The following is a 26,985-nucleotide window of genomic DNA, read 5'->3' as shown; positions in this document are numbered from 1 at the left end:
ACATTGTGCATGTTCTGTTGCCTGTGTCTATGTGCCTGTGGTTCTGTCAGTGTGATCATGTGATGTATCTGACCCCAGGAATGTGTCAATAAAGTTTCCCCTTCCTGGGGCAATGAATTCACGGTGTTCTTATTTCAATTTCCAGGAGTGTATTTACAGTAGTCGCAAATGTAAGTAGCTCCTTCAGTGCCAGCAAAATTTAAGTGTGCCCATATTTGACACATAGCACATCTAAGCCACACCTCTGTTCTCCTGTCTTGAGAGAACGTTTCATCGCAAAAGATGCAACTTGCATCGTTTGAGTCTCATATATCCCCATCGTTCACATCAAAGTAATTATCGCTGTCCAGAAGGTGTGGACTGCAGGAGGCTGTAGAGTCCGATGACAAATCAGATAGTCTTGTGGAACAAAATTTCTTTTTTTTGAAGGCCCTTGGATTTTGCTCCTCCGTCCGCAGGGCGGCGTCTAACACCAGAGAAACTCAACGATCTCTTCTTGACAGCACTATTGTCAATTGACCTTTTGTATGGCGTTCCATTGCTGTGGCAGGCGGTTGCTACTTTTCCTCCCCGCGTTGTGGCTCTCTTCTTAATGTTGGAGACAGGAGATATGTCGAATGGTGGAACTGCGATTATTGATGTTCCTGGAGAACTTCCCGGTGTTTAGATGGCTTCATCAGCTGCCATAGCTGGAGCTTGATGTGGCTGTACATCAGAATAACTCGAAGAAGAAGCAGATGATGTCGATGACCCAGAGACTGCAAGTAGAGGAGCATGTGATTCAGAAACATTAGCTCTATGTTCCACTGTGAAGCAAGTTTTTCCTTAAACCGTCTCAGCAGCTATGAAATCAGCGTCGGAAAATATGTAACGTTTTATGGTATATAACCCAGTTACTTTGAATCCGTTTATTGCTATCTCAGGTGATTGAGCACGAAGGTAGGCCTGGCTAAAAACCTCGATAAGGTCGTAAGGTGTGATAGGACGTCCATTGTTATGCAACCATACTCCCACTGCCTCGCTGTAATACGTTTTCAGAGGTCCCATGAACGTTTTATCTAGAGGCTGCAGTTTGTAAGTGCAATGTGGAGGAAGAGAGATAACACTCACGTGGTGCTCTTTCGCCAAGCCAATCACATGTGCATTTCGAACGTTGCTATAATAACCATCCAATATGAGGAGAACAGGCCTTTGTTCAGCCGGACGTGTTTTCTCAATGAAGTGAATGAACCATTCGGTGAACAACTTGTTTTGAATCCATCCTGAAGGATGGGGTCCACCAACTGCCCCAGGAGGCAGCCTATCATTAGAGCTTGGGATATATTGGTTCTAGGGAAAAATTATCATTGGCGGGACATAATGTTCCGAAGCGCTCATGCATGCGGTAACTGTAATTGTAGCCCGTCTGTGATTCTAGCCCCTCTTTCTGCAATTTGTTTCTTCCCTTTCATACCCATGACTTTTGGAATTTTGCTTTGGACAGTGGACGGGCCTGTCACGTCCACGTTATACACTCGGTCTGCTGGATATGAGTGTTTGTTGAACGCGTCTGCCAATAAATAAAAAAAAATCTGGTTTTCTTTATTGAAGCCTAAGCCTCTGGCATATGAAGTTCCACAACGTTTGCGAATTGACAGCTGATCCTTGTGTCTCTCGAGAAAAAGGTCAGCCCAATCTCGTCCTGCTCCTCCTCCTTTGAAACGGGTTGCCAAACTATTTGCTTCTCCTCAGATCCACCAAATTGTCCCCAATGAATTTTTGCTCCATCTCAAGGAAATAAGAAACTAGCTGTTTTTCGAGGTCTGCATTTAAAATCGGTTTCCTTCCAGGCTTTGTCTCATGAACCGCTTGCTCAGGGATTTTATCAAGTTTAAGAAATCTCTGCAAAGTGGTACGAGGCAGTCCGAATGTTGTTGCAGCACCTTTCACAGAAGCCTACTTTGCTTTCACAGCTGCTGTGGCACGTACCGTCTGAGGCTTACCCCACTGTTGCCTCTGGTTCTTACAATCTTAGCGGCTCTTCGTTCTCGGCATTCCGCAAGGTCGAACAAAAGCACTAGGGCCTATTATCGCAATTTGAAAATTCTGTTTGTTTGTTCGTTGCTGTGTGAGTTGTTTATATGAACTTTAAATAAAATTCGACTAACCATACACCCATAAAATTATTTAAATGCTGTGGTTGTAGCCCCTCTTTCTGCAGACGTTAGAGAAGATATTTAAGAGAAGAGATTGTGTAATTATAGGCCCTGCGTAAATAGGGGCCCATTTTTACACCAACCCAGTCGACCTATATTTACACCAACCATTCTTAAGTAACATGACCTCTATGACGTCGAGCTGTAAGCGTGTGTAACGTAGAACATCCTTCTTAAAGTAACTCAGGATACCGTTATTCCGGATATTGTTGATAAATTGTTTTAAACTAATCAATAGCATATAGAAAGAAAACGATTTCACATATCTGCCAAACGTTTGCAGTCCTGAACAAACACCAATTCACACAGTAACCGACGGTGTAAGTACACTGCTTGAAGCAATGTTTCCAACTGTTCACTGCCACCGCCCGTCAACAACAGGCACCGTTTTCAGTCTTGGTCGCCAGACTGCAGCACGTCCTTTACCACCTTCCTGAGGGTGCCCATAATTACACGTGTGCCTATTTTTATACCTTTTCCTACACGAATTGGCTTTGCCTTCGTAGCTGATAGACGGGCCTATGTGTTGGTACCCATCATTGTTTACTTAAAGAATATTTTGTTGATGGTAGTGAAACGGCGTATAATCAGGATTGTGATGGCATATGAATTGCTATTTGCGGGAGAACTAAGGATTCCAGTTTCCAAAACTGACATCAGCATCCAAGTTGACCACACCCCCTTCAAGTAATACCATCTGCAGAGGATAAAGATTGAAGCAACGTTCCATGCAATTCAGTTTAGCTCTTGGGAAAAAAACTGCCGTTTAGTGGATAAAGCATGATTCATCATCACGTGCCGCTGAACAAAGGCCTCCATCGGAGCGCCCCCTCAGACTGCCGTCTACAGCTGTACCCATCCGTCATCTCTTCTGGTGCCAGCCAGCCACCCAGCCAGCCAGCCAGCCAGCTAGCTTTCATTAGCTCACTGTCAGTCTTCCTGTCGGTATTGTGCAGATAACTTTTTCGGTCGACCGATCACCCATTCACCTGGTTACCTATCAACTTCAGTTTCATTTTCATTACAGTCAAAATTACGGAATTAAACCAGTCTGCGATCTGATTCGCCTTTCTTGGAAATTATCAAAATACGCCTCCCCAGCTTACTGGGGGTTTTCGTTTTACAAATCCATCTCAGAAAAGGCAGTAAGTGCTCTTCACATACACCAGAAAAAAAACTTTGTGTTCTGCCTTACGGCAGGTCTGGTCATGGGGGAAGCCTCGTCAGAGAGCTCCACCGCAAGAGCGTCTAGGGAAGTGATTCCATTGGTCGTTTCCCGTTGCCTTCCCTGATAGTGATGAAACGATAATGAGGTCAACACAACACTCAGTTCCTGAGCGGAGAAAATATCCGACCCAGCCGAGAATCGAACCCGGTCCCCTGGCGTGACAGACAGCCGCGCTGACCATGCGCTGACCACTCAGCTATCGGGGCGGACACATAGAGCAGAAACTTAGTTTAGAAAACCAAAATACATTAAATCCTTTTTACTCTTCTGTTTGTTTCTTTTGGTGTCCATCTAGCTGTTCTCTTCGATCTCACTAAATACAGAGTGTGCCAGGAGGATTGTTCAATATGCACGTATGTAACGGGAAGTATCATTCGAATGAAATGCATACCTTGCTAGCTGTGAGCACCTGTTCAGTAGAAGAATGTGTTTCAGAGTTGCGAAGATAAACAAGAGCTCGTATGTGTTAAAAGGTAGTTACTTAAGAGTCCATGTTTACAATCTTTTCTTGTTTCGGTCCAATGTTCCACCTCTAATAACGTGGAAAGCAAAGAGTTTGCAGTAGCAGACATTTGTTTCACTATATTGAAGATAAAGAAGTGCGTGTAGCTGTCAAGGTATGCATTTCAAAGACCATGTTCGCTATAATTGTCTGTATTTTAGTGATGATAGGTGTCTGTTTTATCTGTCAAACATGGTTCAAATGGCTCTGAGCACTATGGGACTCAACTGCTGTGGTCATTAGTCCCCTAGAACTTAGAACTATTTAAACCTAACTAACCTGAGGACATCACACACACAGTTGCCCGAGGCAGGATTCGAACCGGCGACCGTAGCAGTCGCACGGTTCCGGACTGCGCGCCTAGAACCGCGAGACCACCGCGGCCGGCTGTTTTATCTGTCGATCTTGTTCAGTGAAGCGATGTGTTACGTTCTGTATGCAAGGAAGTACTGAGCGCAGTCAGAAACCCTGCCTTGATACTCGCTAAACCCGTATTCTGTGCACCGGTGTGCAGTGTGGAACTGCATCGAATGCCGTCCTGGAGTCAGACAACAGGCTCTGGTCTCTGCTCTCTGGACTCACGGACCAACAGTGCGAGGCGGTTTTCGCAAGGTCCCTGTGTGCGGAGACATACATCACAAGGAAAGTTAAGCGACACATGTGTCTCGCGAATTGATCGTAGTGGAAAAAATTTATAGAAATTCCATTTCATACAGAGGTCAACCGACAGCTATTTTCACCGAGCACTATTCACGAATGGGACATAAAAGTGATAGCTGCAATGCCTTCCCCTGCACATCGTCGGATGCTGCACGGAGAACCAATGAACATTTAGACACAGGTCGGCTTGAACACCTGTTTAGACAGTAGCTTTAGGAGGTACGCAGGTTTTTATTGATGTAAAATAATCCTGATGTTGTTGGTATGTTTCAGCTCATCGCTCACCACTGTCGGCGAAACTGATCCTCAAGCAGACGGGAGCAATCGAGTTGAACAATGCACTGGTCCACTATGAAAGGTGAGCTTCTAAACCCTAAACAGTTAGAAATGAATTGCAGAGTGCATGTGTGAGTGCACTATAACCATGCAAATACGCTACAGTCGTGTGAATATCTTTCGCTTTAGAAAAGAGGAGGGCTAAAATTTAATTAACCGTCGACATCTAGGTCATTAGGTACGGAGCGCTATCAGAGCTGGTCACGGCTAGTGGTATGAAACTACTATTCCAGCATTCGCTGTAACCATGCAAATACGCTACAGTCGTGTGAATATCTTTCGCTCGAGAAAAGAGGAGGGCTAAAATTTAATTAACCGTCGACATCTAGGTCAGTAGGTACGGAGCGCTATCAGAGCTGGTCACGGCTAGTGATATGAAACTACTATTCCAGCATTCGCTGTAACTTATTTAGCGAGCAGGGTCATGTTTACTAGCTGCCGTCCTTTACATTCGAAAACTCGCAGTCCGTGGGCAATGGAAGTCGACTAGTGAACACATGTTGCAGCCGTCAATTCTTACAAGGTGTAAGATGTGTTATTGCCTAGTATTACCGTTATGCTTTGTTACCGCGATTGTTCGCGCTGCCTTCTTGGGAGCGTTTCTGTTATGACGCATGTGCTTGTTATATGGTGAATGGCTGTGCTTTCCCTCGTTAGCTGTTGTGAATGGAAATAAAGGGGAAAAAAACGAATGAAGCCGTGACAAAATGTGTGTGCTGTTTCCAAATTGGAAATATATATAATTGAGCCATACTTGGGAAGTGTACAGCTCATGGGGACCATAGACTAATGGCATTACTCGCCTTTTATTCTCAACAAAGTGTTGTGTTTAACCAAGGAACAGCTGCATACAAAGTAATAGAGATAGACCTTTTCTTATCGAACGATAATTTCGTTCGATAGTATGTACAAAATATGTTTTACAAGAATTTTACTGGAATACAAAAGTGATTTATGCGAAGACTGCACCATGAATAATTAATATTTCATGATAGCCTGTGTCATTCCCTTCAGTATCTTTGCAGTTTACTGAAAATGGACAGGTATACCTACAGTTGTGTTTTTGCAAGTACACACGGTCAGTGTACATGTCGCAGTTACTTGTTGACGTTTTTGATATGGTGTTTCTAATTTCTCGGCACATACTTTGATGGATTGCAAAGGGCAAATAGTGCGTACGAAAGCAACATATACTCCTGCCGCGCCGAACTGCAAAGGATGAAGGAAGCTCGGATTGTGTCTACGATGAGGAAGGAAATTGGCCGTGCTTCCTCAAAGGAACCATCCTGCCAGTTGTTTGAAGCGATTTAGGGAAATCTCGGATAACGTAAATCTGTAAGGCCGGACGCAGAGCTGTACCGTCGTCCTGTCGAATACGCCGCGCTGGAGTAACAGACTCGAGAAATGATTTAGTCTGCTGGGCCGTAGAGCGTTGAGAATCCATTGTGAACTTGGGAATTGTTGCATTTATAAGAAGAATTACATGACTTGCTGAATATAATGAACAGTTTAATGAGTACAGATTATGACTACGAAGGCTTTCCCGGCATAATAATTGATAATATTCTTCTCGGGTATGCAGCCGGATCATAACGTCTTCATGACACAATATTTCCGCGGTCCAACTGGCCGCCATCTTCAGGTGAGAGTGCTGGTGCACGATCTCGCCGGAACTGACTTCCCAGCGCAAGCGATATCTCGATTTCGCCTCTTTCCATCACTGGCGGCGGGGTATGTCTACTGCGCTAAAGGGCGGTTACGGCACCTTCTCGCGCACGCGTTGTGGGTCTTCTGCGGCCTATATAGAGGCCGCCGCTTGCGCTGGGAAGTCAGTTCCGGCGAGATCGTGCACCAGCACTCTCACCTGAAGATGGCGGCCAGTTGGACCGCAGAAATATTGTGTCATGAAGACGTTATGATCCGGCTGCATACCCGAGAAGAATATTATCAGTACAGATTATGGTTTGAGAGTACATCGAAGGAAGACGAAAGTAATGAGAAGACTGGCCGCAGTGGCCGAGCGGTTCTAGGCGCTTCAGTGTGGAACTGCGCGACCGCTACGGTCGCATGTTCGAATCCTGCCGCTGGCGTGGATATGTGTGATGTCTTTAGTTAGGTTTAAGTAGTTCTGAGTTCTAGGGGACTGATGCCTCAGATGTTAAGTCCCATAGTGCCCAGAGCCATTTTAGTATTGAGAAGTAGCAGAATTGAGAACAGCGAGAAACTTAACATCAGGATTGATGGTCATGATATAGATGAAGTTAAGAAATTTTGGTACCTAGGCAGAAAACTAACCAATGACGGACGGAGCAAGGGGGACATCAAAAGCAGACCAGCACCGGCAGAAAGAGCATTCCTGACCGAGAGAAGTGTAGTAGTGTCAAAGTTGAAGAAGAGATTTCTGAGAATACACGTCTGGAGCACAACACTGGTAGTGAAAAATGGACTGTGCGTAAACCGAAACAGAGGAGAATCGAAGCCTTTTAGATGTGGTGCTACAGACGAATTTTGAAAGTTGGATGAACTGACACGGTAAGGAATGAGGAGGTTCTGCGCATAATCTGAAAGGAAAGGAACTGACAAGGAGAAGGGACAGGATGACAAGACACCTGTAAAGGCATCAGGGAATGACTTCCATGGTACTAGAGGGAGCTGTAGAGGTAAAAGTTGTAAAGGAAGACAGAGATTGGAGTAGTGCGCTGGTCGTCAGGACAGGGGTATGAGCCCGACGCGGATACCGGGAAAATTAGAATTAGAAGTCCCGTTGATGACGTGGTCATTAGAGCCAGACTGGAACTTCGGATTGGGAAAGGATGCGGAAGAAAATGGGTAATGTCTTTTTAAAAGCAACTATTCCAGCACTCACTTTATGGCATTAGGGAAATCAAGGAAATCCTAGATCTCGATGACCGAAAGATGGTTTGAATCTTAGTAAGAGGGCATGTCCACATCCATCAATGCACTAAAAGTTGAACATAGCCAGAAGTGCTAAAAAAAATAGTCATTTTAACCTGCAATTCGATGGGCACTGTGGAACTCAAGTGAAGCCACTGAGTAGTGCATCTCATGAGATACTTGTGAGATTTCTCTTAAGAGAATATGCGAAACAACTTGTTCCGCTTCTAGCACTCGTTTATCGTAGGTCACTGCAGCAGCGAAGGATTCCTAATGATTGGGAAAAAAGTAGAAGACAATATCTGTTTTCATGAAAGACCGTCGGGCAGACGCGCATAACTATAGGCCCATGACACCAACGTGAATCTGTTGCAGGAAGGCTGCAACGGCAGAAGACTTTGGAAAGTGCAGGAAGATGTCTGCAGAGGATCGGCGTTCGATACGAGTTATTGCACTTGATGGTGAAGGTAACTGATGTAGGGCGTTGCGCGTAAATAGCTGAAGGGACCCACTGATGTTGCCTTACATTACAGGTGACAAGTCACCAGAAACAAGTACCGTAGAACACGCAGGAACAGCCATCCCGAGCCGCTGACGAGGTATGACCACATAAAAAGAAGTAGGAAAAGCCGATCCCTGATTGCGATTCATAGGAAGAATCCACGAAGGATGTGGCGTACAGGACAATCGTTCGTCCCATTACTGAGTACTGTTCATCAGTCTGAGATTGTTACCATGTACTACGGGGGTTGCCCAGAAAGTAAGGCACTGCGTTTCTTTCTTCAACATTTCTTTGTTGAACGTAATGAGAATTAGACACACGAAAGAATGGTGCTTTATCTACGGCTATTTTTCCACGTAACCTCAGTCCGGTTCTGTGGCCTTCCTGAAGTGCGAACCAAGGACGTGTTTGCCCCGTCGGTACCAATCCTTGTCCTGATGGCAGCGCCAGTGCTTCACGGTGTGAATCACCTTCTCACCGTCTTCAAAATGTTTTCCACGAATGGCATCCTTTAATGAACCAAACAAGTGAAGTCCGAGGGGGCCAGGTCAGGTGTGGCAGGTGTGACAGCCGTTGATGGTCTCCTCGACGGCTGCAAATCGTGGAGCTCCGCCGAACCGCCTTCTGATGATCTCACTCTCCGTGCCCAGCGACTAACTATACTTCCGTCGACAGCAGATGCTCCATAGACTTTGCACAAGCGTTTGTGAATATTCCCCACAGTTTCTTTCTCTTCAGTGAGAAACTGAATAACGGAACGTTGCTTGGTACGTACATCACCTGCCCGCGCGGAGTGCCGGCGCTGTTTGAGGCGCCATGTCACGGATTGCGCGGCCCCTGCCTCCGGCGATTCGAGTCCTCCCTCGGACATGGGTGTGTGTGTGTTTCTTAGCATAAGTTAGTTTAAGTTGGTTTAAGTAGTCTGTAACTTTAGGGACCTATGACCTCAGCAGTTTGGTCTCAGCAATTCACACACATTTGAACATCATCTACAGCCGCCATTTTGAAACTGTCCTGCAGCCACACTATCTGTAGGAAGTGGCGGAAACTTGGCGCGCTCACTCAGGAGACTTCAAGTAATACATACCTAACGTTTCGGATTTGTAGCATTGTTTCCGGCTGAGAAAAAAAAATGGTGCACATTACAAAATTTTGTACATGGCTGCACGTTCAGAGGCCGTGAATAGTTGCAATTGAAAGAAAACAGCCCTCGGTCACTATTTTTAACGAATTAACCGGGTTTCAACACTGCTAGGAGTGTCTTCCTCAGAATTTAAATCAATGAACGGTTTATAACATGGTCACAGAATTATGACTACATACGTTTTTAGTCATACTTCTGTGACCATGTTATAGACCATTCTTTGATTTAAATTCTGAGGAAGACACTCCTAGCAGTGTTGAAACCCGGTTAATTCGTTAAAAATAGTGACCGAGGGCTGTTTTCTTTGAATTGTGCTGCGCATTACTTTCTGGGAAACCCTGGTAGTAGAAGAGATAGGCGAGATCCAACGAAGAGAGACGCGTTTCGTCACTTAGTCATTTACTCTGCGGGAGGGCGTTACGGAGATACTGGACAAACTGCAGTTGCCGACGCTGCCAGAGGGGCGTTCTGCGTCTCGGAGAGGTCTACTGTTGGCAACCTGAGAGATTACGCTGCAGGAAGCGTTAAAGTAACATATTAGTACCTCCAACACTCGTTGCGCGTATGTTCGCCGAGTCGCGTAGTGTTGCCGCGGTGTTTGAGGCACCGTGTCACGGATTGTGGGGCCCGTCCGGCCGGAGGTTCGAGTCCTCCGTCGGGCATGAGCGTGTGAGCCGTTCTTAGGATAAGTCAGTTTAAGTAGTGTGTGAGACTAGGAACCGATGACCGCAGGAATTCACACAGATATGAACATTTAAACGTTTTATGTTCACCGACAATCATTTGGCTGTTAGACGGCTTCCGGGCTATAGATGTAGATGTAGAAGCTATGCGGTGATTCGTGCGGGAGAAGGGGAGGGGAGGAAGGAGGGTTGGGGGGGGGGGGGGGTGACGGAATGGGGGAGGTGGGAATGGATTTAGAATCGCAGTCTCCCAAACGAGCGTCCAGTGTCCCCATAGCGGTATGATACGGAATCAGAAATACTAGTCCCTTGAATTCTGCAAAACAACATTGTTTAATTGCATTTCTCTTCCAATTTTCCGGGAGTTCCCTTCCTACAGGCCTACAGTGCTGGTTGAGTCTTGATGCCTGCACTGCCCGACGGGCAAGGACAGACGGAGCTGGTGGTAGACACTGAATGCCGAGGTGCCGCTAGCGGACACGTAAGCCGGGGCAGGTAGTGAGGCGGCGAGGTCGCCGGCCGGCGTGCACCTGCGGTATCGGCGGGTGACGCACGCTGCCGCGCTTCGGACCAGAGTGGCGTTCGCTGTCACCTGTCAGCGGGCTCGCTCCCTTCCGGCACCGGCGAATACACACAGCGCAAGTGGCTCCGCCTGCCTTTGCTGCCCGTGTCGGCGCGACGCTCTGGGCATCCGACGCTCGAATCTTCTTTCCAGCACGACAAAGCAAAACACGGTGACCACTGCCCGCCTCGTAGCGCCGTTGGCACGTGACGCGGTGTGGGAAGCATATCTGATCGAAAATATCCCCACACCGCTGTATGGGTGGAATTGTCCTCTACACGTGGCAGGATGCGTGCCTGCCAGTATTAAAGTAGTCAGCGACTACTGTGCTGTCCCTAGAGGTGCAGTGACAACGGAATGGCTCGGTCAGGAGAGCTCAGTATTTCAAACGTAGCCCCGTCATTGAATTTCACCTGCGCAACAAATTTACCGGTGACATTTAATCAATTTTTTTGACATTTTTGTGCAGCGACAGCAACTGATATTGTTTACATAGGAATATACAGCCTACAGTTGGACGAGGCCCATACAACGAGCTTAAAGTGAATTTGCTACAGCTTGTTTAATAGAAGTGACAAAACCTTATGGATATGCATCAAGTTTTATAAAGTTGACTTAGGACATGGCTTGTTTTACGCAAACATTTAAATAATACTTTATGTTCTGAAGAAGGCGTTATTACTAACGTTGAAACCTAGGTAAATGATAAAGTTAACCTGCAACTGTAGGCTGTATATTCTTACATGACATTTAATCCCTTCTACAGTTTCCCAAGTCCACTGTTGGTGATTGTGGGATGGAAACACGAAGGAATAACTACAGTTAAACCGAGACCAGGCAGACCTAATGTGGTGACGAACAGGGATCGTGGAGCGTTGCGGAAGGATACTGTAAAAAATCACTTGACATCAGTGGCAGGAATCTCTCGCGAGTCCCGTAATGCTGCCGGCAGTCCATCTAGCGCAGTGAATGTGCGTACACGATGAAAAAGAATGGGGTCCAATGGTCGAGCAGCTGCTCCTAACCCGTACATTTCTGTCGTCTGGGCTCAACGAGTCATCAGGTGACAGTGGCTGGAGACGATTGATTCTGAGTGATGAACTACGGTACGGTCTGTGGCGAAGCTACCGAACCTTTTGGCTTTTGGCGAATGGGTGGAGAGCCTCTCATGCCAACATGTGTAGCACCAACAGTGAAGTACGGAGGAGCTTGTGTCACGGTGTGGCCGTGCGGTTCTAGGCGCTTCAGTCTGGAGCCGCGTGACCGCTACCGTGGCAGGTTAGAATCCTAACTCGGGCATGGATGTGTGTGATGTCCTTAGGTTTAAGTAGTTGTAAGTTCTAGGGGACTGATGACCACAGATGTCAAATCCCATAGTGCTCAGAGCCATTTCAACCTTTTTTTGTGGTCCCATTATTCCGCTTAAGAAAATGCTAAATACGAAAATATACGAGGACAGTTTTTCGGCATGTTGACAGACTTCAGACTTCCAGTAACAAAAATTTTGATGCCTACATTTATCTTGGACATCGGCTAAATATATTTTTTCAAAGATTCTTCCGTAATTGTGTCTTCCCAGCCACTGACAACACGAAGGTAGCAAGGTGGCTGGGGTCGTGGTAAGACTCTCGACTTACATTGTGTTTCAAGTATCCACCTGCCCATCCGAGTGTAGGCCTTAAGTGGCTTTCCTGAAGCGTTCTCAGCAAATACGAGGATAGTTCGTGTGGAGAGGGCCAGTGTGGCCTTCTCATCCGTCTCGAATGCCGTCGTTGCCGACAAGGCGTTGCGTCCTACCTGCTGTTCTTTTCTTTCTTCTGCGTCGCACGGATGGTCTGTTTAAAGAAAAGGAAATACTAAGGAACTAAGTTTCAAACTCAAAACTAACTTCTGTGTATAGCTCAGGTCCACGTGAATGCGTTACACGGCGACTGGTGAAAAGAATATGTACAACGATTTTCTAAAATCCAGCAAGAGAGGATATGGCAGCGTATAGCGCGGATCAGAAGGCTGAAATCAACTGAGAGATAGCACAAGCCTTGCGGCTCCTAAATTGCAAATATAAAATTGAAAATATAACATTTAATATCTACAGATCAGAAGCCGCTGTACATTTCACAACTATCCTATAACTATTACCGGTTTTTTCCCCTTAGACCATTCGTGTACCGAGCGAGGTGGCTGTGGTTAGCATACTGACTCGCATTCGGGAGGACGACGGTTCAAACACACGTCCAGCCATCATAATTTAGTCTTCCGTGATTTCCCTAAATCTCTTCAGGCAAATTCCGGAATGGGCCCTTTGAAAGGCAACGGCCGAGTTCCTTCTCCATACCTTCCTTATCCGATCAGACCGGTGACCTCGCTATTTGGTCCCCTCTGCCGAATCAACCAACGAACTATTCGCGTACTGAGCGAGGCAAAAATGACTGTCTGTATGCCTCTGTACACGCGCTAGGCCGCTCTTTAACTGTTCCTCATAGTGCCTAAACACCGGGGAGTATGGGTACAGGCTGGCACCTGCACTCATGCAAACAGACAAGCAGTTTCCAGAATGAAATTTTGACTCTGCAGCGGAGTGTGCGCTGATTTTGAAACTTCCTGGCAGATTAAAATTGTGTGCCGGACCGAGACTCGAGCTCGGGACCTTTGCCTTTCACGGGCAAGTGCTTTACCAGCTGAGCTATCCAAGCACGACTCACGCCCCGTCCTCACAATTTTACTTTCGCCCGTGCCACGTCTCCTACCTTGCAAACTTCACAGAAGTTATCTTGCGAAGGTAACGAGGTACTGGAGGAATTAAAGCTGTGAGGGCGGGTCGTGCGTCGTGCTGGGGTAGCTCAGTTGGTAGAGCAGTTGCCCGCGAAAGCAGAGGTCTGGAGTTCGAGTCTCGGTCCGACACACAATTTTAATCTGCCAGGAATTTTCAAAACAACCAGTTCTGATATCTCTATCAGCCCCTGCGACGACAACGAACATCGTTCCAGAATGCCACGAATCCGTTGTGGGTCTCTTATCGCTAAGGAACCACTGGCTATGAACGAGCTGACAGGCTGGCCGGGACAGGTGTGACGACTCGATTTGTTGGAACAGAACCTGTCCTAAGCATCACTAAGGCGATGCTAAGGATAATACCAAGTAGCTGGTTTATTAGGCTGCACGTAGAATATTCGAATAAGGTGCGAAAATAAAATTTATGCCAAGCTAATGATGGTTCAAATGGCTCTGAGCACTATGGGATTTAACATCTGAGGTCATCAGTCCCCTAGAACTTAGAAATACTTAAACCTAACTCACCTGCCCGAGGCAGGATTCGAACCTGCGACCGTAGCGGTCGTGCGGTTCCAGACTGAAGCGCCTAGAACCCCTCGGCCACAACGGCCGGCAAGCTAATGATGGCGAAGCCATGTTTCAAGAGAAGTTCTGTAATCCTGAGACTGAGTAGATAACATATTAAACTTGCAGTATGACTGCTCACTGAGCACGATAACTATCAAAACACCTTCACAAAACGGGTATAGAGGAAAGGGCCCCTAAGTGCACACTATGCAGTTTACGGGATGAAACCGCACGAGATTTAATCTTCCAATACAAAGCGTTGGAGGTCTAAGGACACACAATATTCGCGTCATTAACTTATAAAGAAACTGTCTCACTACCCTTTAAAGGCACCGACTCGCTTTACCAGAGTTACGGCGAGAGAAACTGCACAATAAACTCAGTTGCGGTGGAGACAACAGTGGGTCGAGGCCGCATATGTTCTTCTCCGTCCGTAAATCAATGAGTCACCCTACGTGAGATATTGTACAACTGGTCCCACTAATGTCTCGTTTCGTATTTCCTTTACAAATGTATTGCGTTTTGACCATAACTGTTCCAACAAATTTAAGTTTTCCTTTCTGCTTCTCTAATACAGATTCTTCGCGATCGCCCCGTTTCGTGTCGCTTCTCAGTATTATTCCAAATATTTACGCGGTGTGACATTTTCAAAATTTTCACAATTAACCTTTTTATTAGATAATACGCAGTCCTTTCTCTTTGTTATGGACACATGATCTTATATTTATCCACATTTAAAGGGAAAAGCCATTCATTACACTAAGTGCAAAATTTTTCCGACTCTGTCTGGAATTCCCTACAATCGTTCAACGCCGATAGTTTCTTGTACACCGTCTATGAACAACCTTATTCTACAGCTGATCCATTCCGATAAATAGTTTGTGTACAGAATACTGAAAGCATTTGACGCCCTGTTACGCGTGATTGCCACGAGGGGTAGCCGTGCGCTCTAGGGCGCTTAGTCACTGTTCCAGTCCTGGTATGGGTGTGTGTGTTGTTCTTAGCGCAAGTTAGTTGAAGGTAGATCAAGTAGTGTGTAAGCCTATGGGCCGATGACCTCAGCAGTTTGGTCCCGTAGGAACTTACCACAAATTTCCAAATTTTTACGCATGTTGGGGCACACCCGTTATTCCTGTAGAACATTTTCTGCCGAGTATAACGTTCTGGATTCTATTTAGTTAAGTATTCGTCGAGCCAGTCACAAATTTGCGAAGATGCTATATGAGTGATGTGTTACCGTGTGGCCGCCCGTGATTAGCCGATCGGTCTTGGGCGCTTCAGTCATGGACTGTGCGGCTGGTCCCGGCGGAGGTTCGAGTCCTCCCTCGGGCACGGGTGTGTGTGTTTGTCCTTAGGATAATTTAGATTAAGTAGTGTGTAAGCTTATGGACTGATGACCTTAGCAGTTAAGTCCCATAAGATTTCACTCACATTTGAACATTTGTTACCGTGTCGAATGCCTTTCGAAAATCTAAGCTCGTTTCGAAGTGAAAATAGTAAAAATTAGGTAAGTACAAGTAGTAGAAGAAAGCAGATGCAAGGCCGTGGCTGTAAAACAGAAGCCTAGTTTTTAAGTGTAATTCCAAATCTCGTGTATATATTCTGTACACTGGCTCGTTCCACATCATTTCGATAAAAGAATCGTTCAAATGATCTACGGAACTTGTAACTAACTAACTAATTGCATGAACCGCAGAGAAGATACACCAAAGGGTGGATGATTTTGCGGCGGGATCGTTCAGAAAGCACAAGGGCGCCACTGACATGCTCAAGGAACTCCCGTGGCGGGCACCATGAAGACAGCTCGCAAGCCATATGCAGCTTTAGTACTTGAAATCCGCGATTTATGTTGTCGCATGCAAGGTGTATGCGGGTTAGTAACCATCCGATCCGAATCACTCTCAGAATACTGGTGCGCTGCGTCAATTTCGGGACGCACAAAACACACACTGGGCGCTCTCATTTGTATTGTCCAGGCGCCGCGACCTGCTCTGAATTGGACAAGCAGTGGGGAACGTAAGAAACACTTAACAGGGGCCGCTGCTGGTGTATATACATTTCACATGAGAGCGCCGGAAAAATGCTGGTCTGAGCCCGTGTGCGGACTCGGGATCAAGCGACGTGGGATACCCGAATAAACCACCGTGCGACTGCTACGGTCGCAGGTTCGAATCCTGCCTCGGGCATGGATGTGTGTAATGTCCTTAGGTTAGTTAGGTTTAAGTAGTTCTAAGTTCTAGGGGACTGATGACCACAGCAGTTGAGTCCCATAGTGCTCAGAGCCATTTGAACCATTTTTGAACCCGAATAAACCGAAAAGACAGGTAATATAAAATTCATCACGTACCTCTAAATTTATCCAAATATTTCCTTCTTGCCGTATCATGGGCGTTTACGACAATTTGGGTACATAATTTGCACTTTCGGTGTTCTTGTCATTGACTGCCACACATTTGTCCACTTCTTTTCCTGTGTCAAATGCTCGAAAATGTAGGAAAACTCCATTAAAGTTTGACTATTTTTCCCGCGAAAGCTTCACCCGTACTGGATTTTTTTCACCACTGAAACAGAATCTAGCATCTAGTAGATGGACGCCTCAGTAGAGCGGGTAGTTGAAGTGTAAGGCACTCTTAGAAAGCCGTGTACGATAGTACCACTTGCGAGATAGCCACTACTTGATAACCTCGTAAACTCGGAAAGTGGATAATAAATCGCGTGTTGTCCCCGAGCAGCTTCCAGCAAAGTTATTCCGCCTTATTCATCATAACCAATATGCTTATACGTTAAACGCAGTGGCTACCAGTACCGGTTAAGCTATCTTCATAAATGGGTAGTGTTAAATAGAAACGGGACAGTACAGTCTTCCATTAAGTCAGGCATGTCACCAAATCACCTTTTATTGCAACATCAGTGTCATCACAGTTTTCGATGAATGTCGACTTTACAAGAGTTAATTAGTGGCTCACACTACCTATCATAGGTATGGTGCATGAAACACGACATTGTCTAATGCGTCTCGAAGGAGTTATGTATGCATAATGATGTTCACAGTTTACACCATTAAAATAAGAAATGAACTTCGTTCACTCTGAAATGAGTTCAACACTTATGCAAAAGTCATTTTACCATTTGCCAAATAACATAAAAGTCCGATAGATAGCAAAGCAAGTTTCAAATCTAATCAAGTCATTTATTCTGGACAAGTATTTCTAAAGTGCAGACGAAAATTTAATTACAATCTTTTAGAACTTGGAACATGACTGGTGAAAAAACGTTAATTTTTATTAAATTGAAGCCATTGTGCTATTTCTTATTTTGTAAATATCTAGCATGTAGCCATATTCAAGAAACAAATCGTATGCACATAGCCTAATAACTATGTCGACCCACTTCATTTCAGTAGGATCGTTGCGAATAATCTGTGCAACATGTTATTAACTGACTTAGCTCTAACCCGAAAATTTCGGCGAATCGTTATTGACTCAATGTCTTATGACCATGTAAAAGTCACGAATTACTGTAGTAAAGGTTGCAACATACAAATCTGCCCTTCAATCAGAGAGATTTAAAGAACTATGCAACATCGATTTGAAAGAATGAAAGATTTTCTGCTCATATAAAACGCAGCGTGCTAGCTCGCGAGACAGGGAAGTGAGCACGATCTGGATCGAATGAGTGCTGCGGATGCATTACTGCTGATGTGGTACAACGGCCATGTCAGCAGGGGAGTGTTCAGGCTGGTGGAGGCTCTGTAATGGTGTGAAGCGTGTGCAGTTGGAGCGATATGGGACCCCTGATACGTCTAGAAACGGGTTTGGCAGGTGACACCGGCCGGTGTGGCCGAGAGGTTCTAGGCACTACAGTCTGGAACCGCGTGACAGCTACGGCTGCAGGTTCGAATCCTGCCTCGGGCATGGGTGTGTGTGATGTCCTTAGGTTAGTTAGGTTTAAGTAGTTCTGAGTTCTAAGGAACTGATGACCTCAGAAGTTAAGTCCAATAGTGCTCAAAGCCATTTGAACCATTTTTTTGACAGGTGACACGTAAGTAAGCGTCCTGTTTCCATTCAGGTCCATTGTGCATTCCGACGTACTTGGGCAATTCCAGCAGGACAATGTGTCACCCCACATGTCCAGAATACTACAGAGTGACTCCAGGGACAATTTTATGAGTTAAACCCCTTCCGCTGGCCACCAAAGTGCACAGACATGAACATTATTGAGGATATCTGGAATGCCTAGCAACGTGCTGTTCAGAAGAGATCTCCATCCCCTCGTACTCTTACGGATATATGGACATCCCTGCAGGATTCATAATGTCAGTTCATTCCAGCACTGCAGAAATTAGTCGAGTCCATGCGAGGTCGTGTTGCACACTTCTGCGTGTTCGCGGGGGCCAACAGGATATTAGGCAGGTGTACCAGTTTCTTTGACTCTTCAGTGAAAATGACAAGGAAATATAAATTTCAGAATGAGATTTTCACTCTGCAGCGGAGTGTGCGCTGATATGAAACTTCCTGGCAGATTAAAACTGTGTGCCGGACCGAGACGCGAACTCGAGACCTTTGTAAAGTTTGGAAGGTAGGAGACGAGGTACTGGCGGAAGTAGAGCTGTGAGGACGGGACGTGAGTCGTGCTTGGGTAGCTCTGATGTCAGAGCACTTGCTCGCGGAAGGTAAAGGTCCCGAGTTCGAGTCTCGGTCCGGCACACAGTTTTAATCTGACAGGAAGTTTCAAATGTAAATTTGTCAATTTAAATTTCGTCCTGAAGCAGCAGTTATAGTAAGGCTGCTACAGTCGTAAGAAATACCATGTTTCTAACTTAGTTTAGCCCCGTTCTTTGCATCATCAAAATATTAAAAGAGCTGTCGAAATGACATGTCGTGTGGCGAGGGCCTCCGGGCGGGTAGATCCGATCACCTGGTGCAAGTCTTTTGATGTGACGGCACTTCGGCGAATGTCATTGTCACTTCTGATGACGTTGAATTTCATTGTCAGTTCCCATTAATACAACAGTTTTAAAATATAATTTTGCTACGAAACGCGTTAATTAGCCACCTTGAAGCGATGCGACGTTGCTAACTGATGTGGTGTGAGCGCGTGTGAGTTTGCACGAGTTGGTGCTGAACTGCTAGACCTCTTAGTGCGCCTGCGCCACTGAAAAGCCGGTTAGCGTGGCAGTGTAACTCCGTGCGAACGTCAGTCCTTGCAAGTGTTCCAACCGCGACGCAGCCGGGCCGCTGCAGCGGTGCCCGTGGCCAGAGGGCAGAGCCCGTGGGCTGGGCTGCGCTGCCTAAGTCGGCCCTCTGGAGCGCACTCGACCTGCTCTTGGCTCGTTCCCAGCTGGCCGGGGGCGCCCTCTTCGGCCCGGCCGCAATCTGCTGACCTGCAATTACAGAGAGAGGCGGAGGGCGGTGCGCGGCAGCGAGTGCCTTCTGCAGGCCCGGCGGCCGAGTACGTAACTCTCCTGTGCCCTCTACGTTCCACGCAAACGATCAAAATCTGTGTCTCGCTGGGGGATACGATGCGTTTCTTGTGCGGCTCGTAAAGGAAAAGTAGAATTTAACCTGCCGTCGACGATGGAGTACGAGCTCCGATTATGCAAGAATAAATGGGCAATCTGCTGTGACCTTTCACAGGGGCAGTAGCGGAGCTCACGTTACGTGTGTCGTCTTTCTGTATCTGCTGCACTATGATTCGTCGTCGGTTTAGCCGATGATGGTAGAGCGGTTTAAATTCCCTCGGAAAGCGCTCTTTCGTTGTGTTTGTGCCTTGAAAGTGACGCGGCTTTCACCTGTTAAAATATCACCTGCTGTTCAAGATATCATCCGGCTGCGTTGTCGTAAGCTGTGTGCGCATTAAACATACCACAACTTTGCAAAAACAGACTTAATGTCTGATAGGATAGCAGCAGTTGAAACGATCCACTAGAAAAATTAAAAATGATAGTGCTGATAAGCCTCTTACATTATTTGATTTTCAAACAGCTGAGCAAAACTGAACGTACTCAGACATTCACTAAAGTGACACACAATATTTCTAGCTCAACGCAATCTGACTTTCAGTAATCCCTACAAAAGAATGGCCCTAACTAACAATAACCTATACCTTTCATGAATCACTTACCTCACAAAAATCTTCGTTACTCGAACTACTGCTATACAGCGAGCGCCAATACTGCCAGCTAAATAAAAGATTCAAACTACTGAAGGCACTAGCTACTGATAGTCATATTTAGCAAATGCAACATTTTGATAGAGAACAAACACTGGATTACCTTAATAGTGTTCAAAAGATATATAAATTCATGACATCCAGTATTACAAATTTACTGTCTCTGTCCAGATCATCCGCTCTGAAAACTCGGCCATCTCACTCCCCACATCCACCACTGCTGGCGGCTCACCTCCAACTGCGCAACGCTACGCGCTGTTAACAGCCAACTGCCCAACACTACAATAGCGAACAACAATGCAAACCAGCCACAGACTGCACACAGCACAGCCAGTGATTTTCATACAGAGCGCTACGTGGCGTTACCAACATAAAAACCTAAACAGCCTACTTACACAGTCGGTGAATTTTACAATGTTACTTATAATCCGTCTTGATTAATTTTTATTCATATGACCGGTTTCGGTTCAACCAGAACTATCTTCAGATCCGATATTTCGGTTACAGGAGTAATCCGTCCATATCTAGCAACTTTCACATGTTGCGATAATACAACACGAAACATGCTTCTTTAAACTTTTTCAGTGTCCCCCGTCAATTCTGTCTGGGGTCCTGATCCCGTGAATCAGTACTACAGTACTCCAAAAGAGGCTGAACAAACGTAATGCAGGCAGTCTCTTTAGTAGATTTGTTGCGTCTTCTAAGTACTGTGCCACTCAAACGCAATTGTTATCCCCATGTATTTACTTGAATCACGACTTTAAAATTTGTGAAAGTGTCTAACTGAAATGTGACGTTTTTTTATACTCATGCGCGCTGCTTGATGATTTTCACGCTTCGGGGCCAAATGATCGATTGGTACTATTCGTACGTCGCCGATATCTCACGTAAATTATTTAGGAATTCGTCCTGATCTTCCGAAGGCTTCAGCAGATGTTAAACGACAGCATGACCTTTAAAAAATGTGAGAGGGCTCATCAGAATGTCTCGTAAATCGTTTATATGGATTAAGAACAGCAAATGACCTGTAGCAATACCTGTGGCAACCCGGGATAGAGTGTTATGAATGAGTACCTTTACGGTTTCAGAAGACGTCTGCACGAATACTAGGAGGCATACAGAATGTAGATTCATGGCAGAATCTGCAAAAATTTCGATCCCAGTACGCGCCGTGGCGTAGATGTACGGCGCACCGCTGAGGGCCGGGTGTGTCGTAACATCCAAAGAACTCGAGTGCTCCGTAAAGTCGCATCGGATGAGTTCGCGTCTACGGGTAGGGAAGCCAATAAGCAAATTTCCAAACCATTGCGCCAACAGCGGCCCAGTGAACTCCACGCACGTATTAGTATTCGCCGCGTCACAAACGGTGTCCAGTAACGAGCACCTGTAAAGTGAGTTAGACACTTGGGGAGACGCTGTAACAATTGATACGTGGGCTGTATTGAAAGTGAAAGCCTTCGTTGTAGTACCCATCATATCAGGCAACAGTGTTATAGTCCATACGAGACTTTATTGACAGTCGTTCACCGTATTACATGCTCGCAATATGATCGCCGATCACCTTTCGCCACACAGACGGAAGGCGCCGTACACGGCCAGTGCGTCCATCTCAGTCGATGTCTCACAGGAACCTCCCTATGGCACGGGTTATGTCATCTCTAGTGTTGTAGCGCATGCCGTCCTTCATTTCGACGAATAAGTCGTAACCGCACGGACTCATGCCATCTGAGTATGTTGGATGTTCCAGTATATACCACCCTCAAATACGCAGGAACTCCTGCACTGGATTCACAGAGTGGCATCGTGCCTTGTCACGAAGGATGCTGGGATGCAGTCCATCAATCATCCGTAAGCAGCAGAGACCCAGGAAATATTAGATACAGGCTCCCAGGTAGATGTCATTTTCCTTGACTTCCGGAAAGCGTTCGATACAGTTCCGCACTGTCGCCTGATAAACAAACTAAGATCCTACGGAATATCAGACCAGCTGTGTGACTCGATCGAAGAGTTTTTAGTAAACAGAAAACAGCATGTTGTTCTCAATAGAGAGACGTCTACAGACGTTAAAGTAACAAATGGCTCTGGGCACTAAAGGACTTAACATCTGTGGTCATCAGTCCCCTAGAACTTAGAACTACTGAAACCTAACTAACCTAAGGACATCACACACATCCATGCCCGAGGCAGGATTCGAACCTGCTACCGTAGCAGTCGCGCGGTTCCGGACTGAGCGCCTAGAACCGCTAGACCACCGCGGCCGGCGTTAAAGTAAACTTTGGCGTGCCACAGGGGAGTGTTATGGGACCATTGCTTTTCACAATATTTATAAATGACCTAGTAGATAGTGTCGGAAGTTCCATGCGGCTTTTCGCGGATGATGCTGTAGTATACAGAGAAGTTGCAGCATTAGAAAAATTGCAGCGAAATGCAGGAAGATCTGCAGCGGATAGGCACTTGGTGTAGGGAGTGGCAACTGACCCTTAACATAGACAAATGTAATATATTGCGAATATATAGAAAGAAGGATCTTTTATTGTGTGATTATATGATAGCGGAACAAACACTGGTAGCAGTTACTTCTGTAAAATATCTGGGAGTATGCGTGCGGAAGGATTTGAAGTGGAATGATCATATAAAAATAATTGTTGGTAAGCCGGGTGCCAGGTTGAGATTCATTGGGAGAGTCCTTAGAAAATGTAGTCCATCAACAAAGGAATTTGTTTACAAAACACTCTTTCGACGTATACTTGAGTATTGCTCATCAGTGTGGGATCCGTACCAGGTCGGTTTGACAGAGGAGATAGGGAAGATACAAAGAAGAGCGGCGCGTTTCGTAACAGGGTTATTTGGTAAGCGTGATAGCGTTAACGGAGATGTTTAGCAAACTCAAGTGGCAGACTCTGCAAGGGAGGCGCTCTGCATCGCAGTGTAACTTGGTGTCCAGGTTTCGAGAGGGTGCGTTTCTGGATGGGGTATCGACTATGTTGCTTCCCCCTACTTATACCTCCAGAGAAGATCACGAATGTAAAATTAGAGAAATTTTAGCGCGCACGGAGGCTTTCCGACAGTCGTTCTTCCCGCGAACCATACGCGACTGGAACAGGAAAGGGAGTTAGTGACAGTGGCTCGTAAAGTGCCCTCCGCCACACACCGTTGGGTAGGTTGCGGAGTATAGATGTAGATGTAAATCACCGCTTCCGAGAGGGGACTTCCCAAACGGCGCCAATCTCGAATGATATTCCAGGCACCTCGAGACTCTTTCACCGATCTCGTCACTGTGCGATATGGCAAAGCTGCATCAGGACACGCCCCAGGCAGTCCCTGAAAACATTGTTGTGCGCTCCGACCACGTGCCACTTCAACCTCGATCCGTGCACATTGTTCGTGTTTCCTAAAAAGTGCTATCAGGGTGCTGGAACTGGTCATGTTACGATAGTGTTGCCACTGTGCTACCCTAGTAGCATGCAGATTACGAGAGGATGAGTGTGTATGTGTGTGCGTGTCTGCGGCAGGTCGCCGCCGCGCACCCGCCGTTCCTCGGCGTCGAGCGTGGGCAGCGGCGGGCCGCCGAGCGCCGCGGCGCCGACGCCGCCCCCGCCGCCCCCGCAGCCGCAGCCGCTGTCGCCGGGCGGCGGGGGCGGCACGGGCCTCCGCTCGCGCTCGCCCACGCCCCGCAGGTCGCTGGCTGCGCCGCGGCCCGCTGCCGGCCGCTCCCGCTCCAGGTCGCCCACCCCCGGCGGCGCCAAGCCGCACGCGCTCGCCCCTGGAGCTGGAGCTGGAACTGGAGGCGGCTCCGGGCCGCAGCGCAGCAGGGACGCCAGCCCCGGCAAGCCGCTGCAGCGCAGGGACAGGGACCCCAGCCCCGCGGTGGCACCGGCGCCCGCCCCCGCCTCGGCCTCCGCCTCCACGGCCGCCGACGCCCACAACGACTCGGGCTCCGAGGTGTCGGACGAGGGCTACCGCAGCCTGGGCACCGTGGCCGCCGCCAGCTCGCCGCCGGCCCAGGGCGTCGATGACGGCGTCGTCGGGGTGAAGGCGGTCGCCGAAGACTCGGAGGTCGCCACGGACGAGTGCAAGGACGGCGGCGTCGCGCCCGACGCGCAAGCCTCAGGTAGGCTTTTAACCCATTCGTGGTTAACACTCATTTTGCACATATCTAAAAAACAGAAGGCAACAACTCTTTTCTGCCTTATTAACTTTGGATTTTAACTAACAAAAAAGGATTATAAGTTGACCGATGTTAGAAATCACGCGTGCCCCACGAAGCTAACCACGCCCATGTCTTCAATGGAATCTAAGGTTTTTCAAAGTTAAATTTTTCTTTGTGGTTCACGGTGCATAACAATGTACTGCAGCCATAGTGTCATCTTCAAATGGCTGCAGCACATTAGGACTTTGTTTTTATGAATCAGATCTGATGATTGTCATTAAAAAGCCGAAACCGGTAATCCGTTAACAATAAGTTTGTGACCGTAGACGTAAATTAAAGGAAACTTATATAAGGGAGACTGTTTTTTTGAAGACGATGTCGCAGCTTGTGAAAGTAGAGTCGATCATCGCTGTTAACTTCGTTCAAGTTATGCGAAGTTTATCCGCCTTCTCGCCCGCAAACTGAAATCACGTTAAGATTTCACAACAGAACACGCACGTGCAAAGCTCTACTGAGGTAGTGCAAGGTGGTACGATCCTAACTGCAACTCGTGTGTGCCACTGCTTCATGCGGCCTAGTTAGTACGGTGCAGGGCAGCAGGGGGAGGGTTTCCGAGGAAAGAGTCGGGCCGGCCGGTGTGGCCGTGCGGTTCTAGGCGCTTCAGTCTGGAACCGCGTGACCGCTACCATCGCAGGTTCGTGTGCTGCCTCGGGCATGGATGTGAGTGATGTCCTTAGGTTTAAGTAGTTCTGAGTAGTTGAAGGAGTCGGCACGGCGTGGCTACTGACGGGTCGTTGGGTGGCTGTGTTTGCAGAGCGTCAGGAGCTTAGCCGCCACGCGTCCTCGCCAGACTCGGTGGTGTCCACCTCCGAGGAGGCGGCGACCCCGCGGCAGCAGGAGCCGGAGCGGGGGAGCGAGCCCGCTGCCGCCCCCACGCCGCCGCCGCCCCCGCCGCCGCCCCCGCGCCGGCCCGGCAGCGCCTGCAGCAGCGCCAGCAGCGACAGGGACAGCCGCGACCAGCTGCCGGAGGTGACCCTGTCGCCGCGCCGCATGGCCTCGCTGCAGGCCAAGCCGCAGTCGCAGTACAGGAGGCCCTCCCACCAAGGTACTGGCCTCCGCCTGCCCCAAGTTAAAGGCACACCTCCAAAACTCGCCGCCTCGACTCCTATGTTTGCGTCTTCATAAGCAGCCTGTTGGTGTCCCCTTGAGGTCAGCCTTTGCTTGCAGCAGAAGACGGCTAATTAAGCTCAAAACACGGAGCCAAACGGCCAATTTTGGAGCTGAAACTCGAAGAGAAACGTGATGCAACCTAATCGACCAGGAGATTTTACCATCCATTTGCTACTACTGTTTCGCACACATGAGCATAGGACGGTTTCAGAACCACAAGAAACCACTTGCAATACTGGTGGTGAACAGCTTTTCTGATATTTTGTCTTCAGTATGAGTGAAGATGCTGGCATACTGTAAAGGCTGTTCTTGTGAACCTCACATTAGACTCCAATATATGTGGCGTCCCCCGACCCTGTCCATGCAGCTGCTCTCTACTGCTCCTGACTGCTAAAAGTAAACCAAATATAATCAGATTCGTAGGGCTGGAAACAGGCTACGTGACGGGTACCAGCAATGAGGTACTGCATACAGTAAACAAACGGTTAATTAATGTGTATTTTCAATTAAATAAGGAGAGTAGACAATTTCTTCCCACATCTAATGATGCCTCGCCCATGTGGAAGATTGACTATGCTAACGGGCCTCTGAATGAAGTTGCCCCTACACGTGTATCATTCACTGGGCAGCTGAGTGAAGTGTTATCTCTGGTGAGAATTAAGATCTCCTTGTCGACCTTACTGATTCGAAAAGGCCTGTTGTGCGGTAACTCACGTCGTCCACTGCAAGGAGAACCGACGCACAGCTGTAGGGCAGTGGAGCTTCAGTGTGGTCTGCCAGCCGCTGTGGCCGAGCGGTTCCAGGCGCTTCAGTCCGGAACCGCGCGACTGCCACGGTCGCAGGTTCGAATCCTGCCTGGGTCATGGACGTGTGTGATATCTTTAGGTTACTTAGGCTTAAGTAGTTCTAAGTTCCAGGGGACTGATGACCTCAGATATTAAGTCCCATAGCGCTCAGAGCCATTTGAACCATTTTTAGTTCATTACCATCCACACGCTTCTTTACATTACAAATACGGTTTTTAAAAAGTATGGGTGGTTTCCCTTTGTTTCCAAGCATCGCTTCCCTACTTCTACTGGCCTAGGCTTTGACTGCGCCTTGCGGAGTCTGGTGTCCCCATGTCTGACGACACTAAAATAAGTTGCAAGAGGCGAACAATGTGGAAGAGTTTGGCGGCAGGAGTCATTGGCATTAGTAAGTATCAACGAAGGAACGTTGGGAGGACGAAAATTTTAAGGGCTTCCGTATGCAAGGGCTTATGAGCAGGTACTTATGAGTGCCTCGCTAAGTACAGATTTATTTAAGCACCAGAAGACTTAGACATTTAGACATATATTACAGAATTTATTCTGTGGTAGGATATTAACGTTGAGCTCAGTGTAGCTAGCATTCAGTGAGAGGGATAGAGGGAGCCATTGGAGGACAGATTGGTGGGTGGGGGCCTGGTT

At 47.3% G+C, this 26,985-nt stretch overlaps 1 protein-coding gene across 1 annotated transcript in view; it reads left to right on the top strand.

The window, feature by feature from the left end:
• The window catches only part of LOC126284555 (GAS2-like protein pickled eggs), a 789,773-nt gene that overhangs the window by 732,718 nt on the left and 30,070 nt on the right, over positions 1 to 26,985 (top strand). Inside the window, exons 7-9 of the mRNA XM_049983557.1 lie at positions 4,859 to 4,943; positions 23,730 to 24,328; positions 25,182 to 25,472. Coding sequence (XP_049839514.1) covers positions 4,859 to 4,943; positions 23,730 to 24,328; positions 25,182 to 25,472 — 975 coding nt within the window. The remainder of the gene's footprint in view (positions 1 to 4,858; positions 4,944 to 23,729; positions 24,329 to 25,181; positions 25,473 to 26,985) is intronic.

Source organism: Schistocerca gregaria, chromosome 8, assembly GCF_023897955.1.
Source record: "Schistocerca gregaria isolate iqSchGreg1 chromosome 8, iqSchGreg1.2, whole genome shotgun sequence".
Taxonomy (NCBI): Eukaryota; Metazoa; Arthropoda; class Insecta; order Orthoptera; family Acrididae; genus Schistocerca; species Schistocerca gregaria.
This window is presented reverse-complemented; position numbering and strand designations above follow the sequence as displayed.